At 39.5% G+C, this 11,324-nt stretch overlaps 1 protein-coding gene across 10 annotated transcripts; it reads left to right on the top strand.

The window, feature by feature from the left end:
• The first annotated feature begins 2,242 nt into the window (after positions 1–2,242).
• On the top strand, positions 2,243–11,198 carry LOC100285233 (uncharacterized). Of its 10 annotated transcripts, none has more exons than XR_004851239.1 (13): positions 2,245–2,672; positions 3,486–3,643; positions 3,880–4,102; positions 4,197–4,338; positions 4,448–4,651; positions 4,991–5,125; positions 5,409–5,537; positions 5,871–6,262; positions 7,348–7,558; positions 7,710–7,903; positions 8,334–8,811; positions 9,123–9,225; positions 10,777–11,198. XR_004851239.1 is itself a non-coding variant. In NM_001158127.3 (11 exons), exons 1-11 carry the CDS (start codon positions 2,311–2,313, stop codon positions 8,536–8,538), a joined length of 2,355 nt encoding a protein of 784 aa, NP_001151599.2. In that variant the 5' UTR covers positions 2,261–2,310; the 3' UTR covers positions 8,539–8,979. The 10 variants fall into 10 exon arrangements, 1 of the variants encoding a protein (NP_001151599.2); XR_004851240.1 differs by lacking the exon at positions 10,777–11,198 and adding an exon at positions 9,341–9,586; XR_004851238.1 differs by lacking the exon at positions 10,777–11,198 and having other exon boundaries at positions 9,123–9,632.
• The last annotated feature ends 126 nt before the right edge of the window (positions 11,199–11,324 follow it).

Below are 11,324 nucleotides of genomic sequence, written 5' to 3'. Positions count from 1 at the left end.
TCGGTCAAGCTCAACAAAAGATATGTGTCATCCTTGTTATAGCTTAACCATTCACTCGATCAAATAGTGGATTCAATTCATGACTAACAATTAGTCATTGAGATTAACTCTTTAATCACACGGGCATGGCCATGCACTTTCAAATCCAACTATCTCGTGGGGCCTAGAGATATCTCTCTTGTTATCTAAGAGGGGCAAATCATATTTTGATCTGCACATATCCCATTCCATGCTTCATGGTACACTTGAAGACTCCTTTTATGACTACCCAATTACGAGTAGTGATTGGGAGTCCCAAAATGAGCAACTACAAATAGTGAGAAACAATGGCGATCTCAGGTCTAAGGATTTAATAGGTGTACCACTCGAAAACAACTGATGGCACATACATAATAATAATTCCAACAGTGTTTCGGGGTGGGTCAATCTGACATCATGTTCATTAACATGTATTCACATTTTTTAATCTGATATATCTATATCCAGGATCCGTGAAACACGATCATCAATTAATATATGTGCTAGTTCGTGCGTACTCATTATCTCATATAATGATATGGACTAGGGTTTATCTAGAATAACACATTAATCAACAAACAGTTTCACGAACAAGTCACATACTTGATAATCGATGTAAATGATAGTTATTCAAACAATACTTTATTCAATAGTACATAAACATAGTCATGATATATGTCTCTCACACATTAACACTATAATCAGTGATGTAAGCATCTTATACCCATAGATCTTGTGTGTGCCTCATGTTTTGCATGTGAAAGAGGATCCGTCAATGAATTTGCAACATTTGAATCCATGTGCACCTTGCAAATCTTCACATCACCTCGTTCTATGATCTCTCGAATGAGGTGATACCGCTATAGTATATGTGATATTTTGGTGTGATCTAGGCTCCTTTGCATGTGCAATGGCTCCACTATTATCACAATAGGGATCCACTAGACTCGACGCACTAGGAACAACGTCTAACTGAGAAACAAAGTTTTTGATCCAAACAACCTCTTTTGCAGCTTCTGAAGCCACAATATACTCAACTTCCACCGTCGAATATGCTATTGTACTTGTTTGAAACTCTTCCAACTCACTGCCCCACCATTGAGGTAGAAAACAAAACCGGATTGCGATCTAGAATCATCTATGTCTGTTTGGAAGCTAGCATCGGTTTAACCAATTACAACGAGCTCTTTCTCACCACCAAACACTAAGAACACATCCTTAGTTCTTCTTAAGTACTTAATGATGTCCTTCACAGCTATCCAATGGGCTTCTCCATAATTTGATTGATACCTGCTCGTAACACTTATAGCATAGGAGACATCTAGACATGCACATAGCATGACATACATGATGGATCCTATAGACGAAGCATAAGGAATTGCTTTCATCCTTTCTTGCTCATCAATTGCTCATCAATTGTCACCGGGCACTGACTCTCGCAAAGATGAACGCCATGTGACATTGGCAAGAAAATCCTTTCTTAGAATCCTATATATTGAACCGATTCAATACTTTGTCAAAATATGTATCTTATCTTAATCCAGTTAGCCTTTTTGATCTATCTCTATAGATCTTTATGCCCAAAATATATGATGCCTCTCCTAAATCTTTCATTGAGAAACTCTTTCTCAATGAAGACTTAACGTCCTCAAGCATTAGTATGTTATTCACAATCAACAATATGTCATCTACATACAGGATCAGAAATACAACCACGCTCCCACTAATCTTCTTGTAAATACAAGGCTCCTCTAGATTTTTTTATGAAACCAAACCCTTTGATCACTTAATGAAAACACATTTTCCAACTCTGAGATGCTTGCTTCAACTCATAAATGGACTTATGAAGTTTGTGTATCTTCCCAGCATTTTTAGCATCAACAAAACCTTCAAGACTTATGAAGTTATTTTAGATAATTAATGGATTCATACAATATTTGATATATGTGTCTAGATTTATTGTTATTCTTTTTAAATATAGATGTAAAAATTAAGAGCTAAAATAAATAATATTTTAGTCTGGAGGGAGTAGATGTTAGTATCCTTATATAATTTTGATTATTTTTTTAATCATTTACTTCTTAAAACATATAGTAAAAATTGTATTTTTATAGAGGGAGTATAACTTTTTTAATAAATAAACAAACATGCGTCGGTCGTACTACACTCGCATGCTGAACGCCTGAACCTTTTACCAGACCAACCATCAGTAGGCCCAGCCCACTCGGCCACCCCTTCCGCAGCAAAAGAGCAAACTGCCAAGTGCAAAGCGAAACCATCAAACCGGTGCCGATGCTCTGCCGGCGCCCGTGCCCCGGCGTGTTCCTCCGCCTCTTCGCCACTTCCTGCCGCCGCAGCTCCCTCCACCCCTCGCAGCCGCACCTCCGGACAGCTACAGCTCTCCCGACGCTGCCTGTGGCGAAGAAGGTCCCCTTCAATGTGTCGGCGCACGGGAGGTCGTGGAGTGACCCGTACCACTGGATGCGCGACACCTCCGACCCGGACCTCGCGGTCCTCCTCGCCGCTGAGAACGCGTACGCCGACGCGTTCGTAGGATCGGCAGGTGGCGGCGGCCTCCGCGCGCACCTCGCCGCGGAGATGCGCGCCCGGCTGCCCGCTTCTACTGCCACACCGCCTCAGCTCTGGGGACCTTGGTTTGTATCGCGCTGCCTCGTTGTTCTATACTCTGTATGGCTGGGAATGTGTTGGCATGGATTTCTAAATTGAGGCGATTTTAGGGCGTTGGTCTAGTCCTGTGTAGTATTTAGTTATGGTTTGGCATGGAAAACTGTCGGAAATGAGATTTTGCACTTCTACTGTTTAATTAGTCGATTAGATATTCAGCTGTTTTCTGAATTAAAATGTTAACAACGTAGTATTACTAGGACAGATGTACAAGGACTGTTGTTTAGCTTAGCTAAGAGTTTTAAGAGTATGATGGCTGGTGAAAGTTTTCGGATTGTTTGGTAAGTCCCCGGTTGCAGTAGTAAGATAGTATCCTTGAATGCATTTTACACACTGTGCCTAGGAAAATTTGCATGGTCTGTGTACCATAGATGGATCTGATTGAAATTGTTGCTTTTCAATTTTTATTCGTCTCTTAGATTTTTTGGAGAAAAAACTGTAGCGAAAGGGTGAAACAATTAATTTTATATTATGTTGGGTTTTGACCACTAATTTTCAGTTCTAAAATCTTTATAGTTCAGGATTTAACGGTACAACATGATTGCTTACCGGGAACTGGGAACGTGACCACGTTCCTTGTTTCGGGAACGTTCGTTTCGGGAACGTGGGAACAATCTCGTTCCCGTAATGTTAAAACCTAGTTTTATTAGTGTACCGTGGTAAGTGTACCACGTTCCCGTTTCTCGATCCCATCGATCCGGGAAGCTGGTTACTAAGGTTGTACTTGCTCAAAAAGATGCAGAGGTAGACCTTAGAATATGTAACTTTCTTTTGGAATTCAGGTTGTATTATCAGTATGTTCCAGAGGGAAAGGAGTACCCTGTTTTATCTAGGAAGCTGAGGCCCTCTAGTGGTCTGGTAGGAACTCTGCTTGATTACCTTTCTGGTTCTGAGAAGGAGCAAGTGTTGCTTGATTGGAACGAGGTTGCAGAAAAAAATGGTAGGTGCTAATTTCAGTTTTTAGGCTTATGCTTATTTTGACCTGATATACTTTGCATAGTGTCATATACATTGATTATTTTGCTCATGCAATTTGCTATTCCTTTATGATAATGGGAAGAAAACATCCAGCCTCTGCACCATCCTATTTGCTCCTGTTTACTGATTTTTCAAAATGAGGATGTTTGTTGAGTGGCTGCATACATTTATTATCTTGTTATTTTGGATATTGCACAGGTTATGTCCACATTGGGAGTTGTCGAATCTCTCCAGATCATAGGTTTCTTGCATATACAGTTGATACATCTGGGGGTGAACTATTTTCCCTTGAAGTGAAAGATCTGCTGTCTGAGCATGTCATCTTTAGTTCACCAGACAAGGGAGTAGTTAGTTTAGCATGGTCTGGCAACAATGAAAGTTTATTTTACACTGTCTGTGATGAGACTCTACGTCCTAACCAGTAATTTCTCTCCCACCAAAGTCACATATTCCATTAATTTGAAGCTTGATTAGTTTTTGGTAATTATTAATTTTAAAATGCTAAAATGTGATAGGGTTTTCTGTAAAAAGTTGCAATCGGATGAAGCAGGGTTTCTAGTTTTCACGGAGAAAGATGTAAACTGTTGTGTGGATATTACAAGCACAAAAGATTTTAAGTATATGACTGTCAATTCTAACACTAGGACATCATCTGAGGAAGGTTTCTTTTCAAACTTTTTTCTGATACCCAATGCACTTTGCATCATTGATCTTCTGGCCTTTTGCATATATACTTAATTATTATATTTTGCTTCTATTTCTGCAGGTTTTTGTAATTGAATCTGATAATCTAAGAGAAGGATTATGGCCTATACGGAAACGTGTTGACAAAGTTCAGTACTTTTTGGAGCACCACAACGGGTTCTTTTACATTCTTACCAATGCTCCTGTAAATGATACCGAAACGACAACTGAAGGCTACTATCTGGCCAGGTGTAGGGCTGAAAAGTCACTGGTGGATAGATGGCAGGTTTCTCTCTTTCTCTGTGGTTTATGGTTGATTTAGTTCCATTTTGGAAGTTGAACATATATATATTCATATAGCTGCGTCACAAAAGAGATATGTAGGCAGTGCCTAAGTTTAGTAATGTTATTATATTTGTATTCAGTAGCATTGATAATTTGATATCTCTAATATCAAAAGATGTCGGTCACATCCGCCTTTGAAATACACAGCTTCAATACAATTCTCTGTAGTATGGGTGAATTGTTGTTATCTGTAAGCAGTTTTTCTTTATGTAGGCAGTATTATTTCAAATTAGGGGTGATAATTTGTTTCCTAAGTTGGTGATTGCATGCCTATTTCTAGATTGTGACGGTACCTGACTCGGACTGCACCATTCAGGATATGGACATTTTTCATGATAATTTAGTTCTCTTTCTTCGAAAGAATGGTACTCCTCTTTTTTGCTCCATCAGTATGCCAATTGATGTTGATGTTCAGGTACATTTTCTTGCCTTGTATCATTTGCAATATTGTTGTTTTAGTGTGATAGAACTCATAGACATAATACATATCATATGAGTCTGCCTTAGACTATAAAGCATCTGTTGGAAGCATTGACTTATTTGGGATTGTTTTAAGTTTATTAACGACAGTTGTGGATTAGAAACTGTATTTGATTTTTATTATGGTAACTAAACATTAAAGTTTTTGCTTCTATTTTGTGAATCTCAAGTCGTCTTAGAGCAACCAGATAGATTTAATATATTTATGAATCCTGCAGGAGCCAAAGGAACTTGATGATCTCAACCCATGGTTTTTTCCCATACCGTCAGAGTTATGCAGCATTGTTGCTGGATCCAACAATGATTTCATGTCATCTACTTATCAGCTAGTTATTTCATCACCTGTGGTACAGCTTTTGCTTGTCTATGTGAAAAGTGATTTTGTGTAATATTTTTATTCCAGATATAATTAGACCTCCATTTCTTGAGTTCTAACATCTGATGCTTCATTTAAAACTATTAGACCATATAGCTTAGGGAGTTCCATTGTATCCCTCACGCTGGTAGTGCAGTTTCACTTACAAAACAATTGGGTGTATTTCACAAAACTAGTACAACTAAACAATAGTTTTCCACCATGTTAAAATGCCTAGTTATTTTATTAACCAACGTATCGTACCATACAGACTTGCAGCTTTGTAAAGTCTGTTTCTATAAATCTTTAAATTTGCATGCCTCAGATACCGGACTTAACTGTGGACTATGATTTGAGAAAAAAGACTTTCACCATCCTTCATCAAGAGGAAGTAACTACCATCTCTGCAAATCTAGGCGGCCTGGGCTTTCAATCCAATGTTTCAAGCATCCAACAAAACATGCAGCTTGTTAAAACCTCACAAAATTGGAGTGATCTTTCCAAGCTATTCTCATGTGAAAGGGTTGAAGTTATATCACATGATGGTGTTTCAATACCTTTAGTGATCCTGTATTCATGGGGAGCACATTGTCATGGAGAATCACCTGGGATCTTATACGGTTATGGAGCTTATGGAGAGGATTTGGACAAAAGCTGGTGTTCTGAGAGGTTAAGCCTCCTCTCTCGAGGTTGGGTTCTTGCATTTGCAGATGTTAGGTACGTTTATGCTACAGAGCTGCAGTGACTGCTGTCCCCATCATATTGCAGAGTTTTATATAAAAGTTTGTTTGACAATCAGACTATCCTTCTTGCATAAGTGGCCAGGAGTTATTGCATGGCACAAAAAAAGGATCCATATCCATGGATCCAATGAATCTTAGGGTATGTAGCCTCTGGATTGTTTTTTAGAACAATGAGGAGAACTTTGTGTCATTTCATTAAGGAAGAAAAGAATTAGTTATAATGAGGGGTTTTAACACCCCCAGGCACACTTGAAACACACTACACAGCAACTGAACACAACCACCCTAGACCACACGTCCACACCCAGCCTAAGGGGCAGGAGCCTCCCTTAGGAGGAGCTTCATGAGGTTAGAAGCCCCAGCACATATGGGAATCAGCGGTCACTTGAGCCAAAACCACTTGAGGCTGAGGTTGAGCACCATTGAACACGAAAGCGTTTCTGTGCTTCCACAACTCCCAAGTGACCAAGATGACCAAGGAATTGAACCCTTTTTCAAGTATAAGAGGCGGTTAAGAGACTGCACAATGAGGTGTTTTTAAAATTAGCTACATCATAAATGTAGTTTAGAGGCAATATGTATGAAGAGTCGTGTAGAAATAGAATCTTCACGAAGAGACCGTCTTTTGTATCTTTTTCATTTAACCCCTTAGAGACCCCTCAAGAGGCGGAGTATTAAATGGGGTTGTACGTGCCCTGCAGTACACAAATTTTAACTTTTAGTTTCTGTTAAAGACATAATTTGTTATTTTATTGGGATTAATGTTGCTCCATTTTAGGCAAAAACAACACGTGATTTACTGTCCTGGCATATGTAGTTCCCTATTGAACATTCCCTTATTACAGAGGCACTTGTGAAACTACCTACTTTGCAGTCATGAAGTTCTAGTTTTCATCCAAAGTTGCTTTGTGGTCTGAACAGCCAAGATACTGATATCAGGAATGATGTGCGATATGAATAGAAAACTATTCTCAATTCATTTTCTGTTGTGATAACTGTTGTTTATTTTGATAACTTCTTTTTATATGAGGCACCGAGTTCTTGAACCTAATCATGTAGGGGTGGAGGGGATTTATCATGGCATATGGCAGGAACCAAAGCTAATAAAATGCATTCAATTCAAGATTTTGCTGCATGCGGCAGGCATCTCATAAAGCAAGGCTTTGTTCACCAAAATCGCCTTTGTGCTATAGGCTGTAGTGCTGGTGGTCTGTTGGTGGGTGCCGTCATTAATATGCTTCCAGACTTATTTTCTGCTGCAGTTCTCAAGGTAAGTCAATCGGTTCAGTTAGACATACAAATTTTTGGGCAAGTAGATGGGTCCATTTCATACTGGGGTTTCTCTACCTACTCATGCTTTGCTAATACTCATTTTGTTCAGGTTTTCATTTATCGTTACCATGTATTTCTACTTAAAACAGGTCCCCTTTCTTGATATCTGCAACACAATGTTGGATCCTACTTTACCTCTCACTGTCTTGGACTATGAAGAATTTGGTGACCCTAATAGCCCAGATGAGTTTGAGGCGATCAGCAGTTATTCTCCTTATGATAACTTAGCACCTGATGTGTGCTATCCTCCAGTCCTGGTGACTGCCTCGTTTAATGATACAAGGTTTTTCCGTAGTAAATCCTTTTTTTTGTAGACTGCATGGATCATATGTATATACTTTTTCCACGTGAAACTGTGGGCTCATGTTTTTTTACTACCTCCGTTCACAAATATATGACACCGTTGATTTTTTTAAATCTTTGACCACTCGTCTTATTTAAAATATTTATTCAAAAATTTAAAATTTTAAGTCAAGCACAAACGACCTTAAGTGATAAAACAAATCACAAAAAAATAAATGATAACTCATTATTTTTTGAATAAGATGAGTGATCAAAGTTTTTTTATAAGTCAACGGTGTCATATATTTATGAATGGACGGAGTACATATTTTTTCCTTTTCCTGCCACCTCACAGTCACAGTATTTGGGTACGCTTCTTAGTTGAACATCGTTTGTTTCCTTGTCAGTTTTTCATTATCTTTGTTTGACAGGGTAGGAGTTTGGGAAGCTGCTAAGTGGGTTGCAAAAGTAAGAGATGTCGCGTGCCCATCCTGTTCCCAGTCAGTTATTCTCAAAACTAATATGCAAAGTGGCCATTTTGGTGAGGGTGGGCGTTTCACGCACTGTGATGAAACAGCCTTTGAGTATGCATTTCTCATGAAGGCCTTGGGTTTGGATGACGTAGCTATGATGTAGCGTACTCATGCCTGAGGATTTTCACGGAACAGATTTTTTTGTGGCTCTGGAAGCAAAAACTGAGATAATTACCTTTTGTGATATGCTCAGGGATAAGATTGTATCCTCATAATTATTGATTAAAAGAGCTCGCAATGGAAGGTGATGCACCCTTGAGGTGTGTTCTGTTTGGCATTGGCTTTTAATAGTCAAGCTGTGGATTTCTACATGCATATTATCAACTTATGCTTTCAAAAATAGCACACTTGGATGCTGCTCATCAACAGTGCAAAGGTGAAGCGTTTAGCACTTAAGTTCAGTAACCAGGAGTACTTGATGTAATTGCATTATTAATACAAATAAGTCTTTTACAACAGTAGTAAATGAGGTATCTAACATACCGATCATCTAGGAATTGTTCAGTGACAATATGAATTGATTTTGTACGTCTCTTGCATGAAAGTGGTCTCTTTTTTTCTTTTTTTTTTTTGCTGTGGAAACAAACCATCTTGAATCATGATCAAATATGTCGGAAAAAAAAGAATCATAATCAAATAAGTCTGACTTTATCATGGCTTTCAATGTTTTTTCCCCTGAGTACGCAGGTGGCAGATGAGATCCTTATTATGGTGTTCGATATGGGGCTTTTGACCAAAGGATAAATGGTTGATCATGGATGTTGATTTTGACTTCTACTTCATACGGCAGGTTGGTGCATGTTGCTTTCTTCTCTTTGGGTCATCTGGCAGATGATGTACTCTTTTTACGCCATCCTTAAATTAAGCTCAGGTTCCATGTCACATCCTTGTGCTCATTTTTTTAGCGTAATCGTAATCGTCCTCGGCCGGTCGGCCCCTTGCTATGCCCACACATACTCCTATGTTCAGTGCAACACTACAAATTAAATGATGGCTTGCTAGAACTTATTGAGCACATTTCTCCGAGCTTATCCTAGGCACCCTTTCCTTCCTTTTTTTTCGAGGATCCTAGTCACCGTCTGTATGTATACTTGTGCCCACTTTGCTTAGTGCAGCAATGCAAAGTAAATGATGACTGTTTGAAACGTACCGAGCACATTTCTCTCTGGGCTATCCTATTTTAAAGATCGCGCTTTCCATAGTGATTCAATTATTTAGGCTTGTAGTGCACGGTGCTCGTGCCAATAAGTACCAGTTGGTGCATATGGATCTGCGATATATAAACAACTACCGTACCAAGAAATATTCTATGGCTAACAAATCCCAAGGATAAGTCGCGGAGTTCAAAACTGTCCTCGGTTTTGTCAATATACGCAGTACCCGCGTAGGCTGACTGTTATTACGCATGACCTTTGCACTTGCACATCTGGTGATATGCATGATATGTACCAGCCACTTGTACCGAGTGCTTGAAGGTGAATCTACAATAAAATATATGGATCTGATTGCTGGCTACTTTTCCAAGTTGGTTTCGCTGGTGAATACTTGAGCAAGAACTTCGTTGGAGGATGCGATGAACGGCCTCCGAATCTCAGTTGGTTTCATGATTTTATCATGCACGCATGATCACACCTGATTCCGTGATTCGTCTCTTTGGTTGAGCAAAATGTAATGTGACCAGATTACGGAGGGGATCGGCTGACAATACACAGCTGCTTGGTTCAGTCCAATCCGTTATCAGGTAGCCCGCAATCAGATATCGACCCATTGTACCGCTCCTCCGCCAGTCCTGTTGCATTCTGCCACTGCTGCTTCCCTTGCTATACGCAACCAAACAAATCAAGGCACCTGCTGAGACTCAAGACTCCCCGCGCACTTCCCCCCTTGATCTGTTTTCCTTGCTACGTACGTTACTAGTCACGGAACCAAACGCTATCTAAAGAAGCATTCAGTTGGTCATCACGATTCATAACCATTACGCGGCCACAACTTTACATAGTCCACATGTAGGACATGCCAAGATGGCCTCGGGACGTTGGTGGTGTTGGTGTGGTTGATTTGACTATATGCCGGGCTAGCGCATGCCATCGCATTCGGATTGGGCATCGAAAGGCAGTCTCGTGAGATTATCTACTCCCTTCCGTCCAAAAACGAATTAAAGTACTACTATTTATGATGTCTAATAAGTCCAGTATTGTGATATATTTTTATAATTCAGACATTAATTATGATATATTTTTATAATTCAGACATATTAATAGATAAAAAGGTTTAAATTTGAGATTCAATAAAATCGCTTCTTCAAAATTGAGAAACACATATGTATGCATTTTTTTTTCAGAAGGCGTTACTTTATTTGTCCGACTGCTGTGTTGAGCACTGCTACACAGCCAGTGCTTTTGTGTTAGTACGTCTGAGGCAGAGGCAGAGCACCGCTTGCTTGCTGGAAAACGCAGGACGCCGGCTGCGTTGGTTTCTATGATGACGCGATTATTGCGTCACCTTTGGAATGCGTGGTGATTGTTCTATTGCTATGGTTTATTTGCTCCCACCTGTTGCTATAGTACGTGGATTGTCTTTCAAGCTCCTTGGTGTCAGTGTTGATGCATTGGTGATACAGATATAGGGAGTAGTGATAGTCGTAGAGTGGAAGTAAACCACCTTAGGGCCTGTTCGATTCTGCAGGAACGCACCAAGAATTGTTCCTGTTGATAAAAACTTATACAAATTAGAAAAGCAATCTGGCCAGTAACAGTTCCGGTAGTCCATTCCATATCAACCGAACGAGCCCTTACTCGGTTAATGAATGCATCTTGGATCCGTTCCAAATGAAATCAACCTCTAAGTAGGAGTAACTCCTAATTCGAATTATTTTAATTTTGATCGAAT

This window comes from Zea mays, chromosome 7 (assembly GCF_902167145.1).
Source record: "Zea mays cultivar B73 chromosome 7, Zm-B73-REFERENCE-NAM-5.0, whole genome shotgun sequence".
Taxonomy (NCBI): Eukaryota; Viridiplantae; Streptophyta; class Magnoliopsida; order Poales; family Poaceae; genus Zea; species Zea mays.
Note: the sequence above shows the minus strand (reverse complement) of the source record. Positions and strands in the feature narration are given on the sequence as shown.

Excerpts from the sequence above, each read along its gene's own strand:
- LOC100285233 (NM_001158127.3), top strand. The coding sequence starts at position 2,311 with ATGCTCTGCCGGCGCCCGTGCCCCGGCGTGTTCCTCCGCCTCTTCGCC. Across the intron at positions 4,652-4,990 it reads CACTGGTGGATAGATGGCAG|ATTGTGACGGTACCTGACTC; the intron begins GTTTCTCTCTTT and ends GCCTATTTCTAG. Across the intron at positions 6,263-7,347 it reads CTTGCATTTGCAGATGTTAG|GGGTGGAGGGGATTTATCAT; the intron begins GTACGTTTATGC and ends CTAATCATGTAG.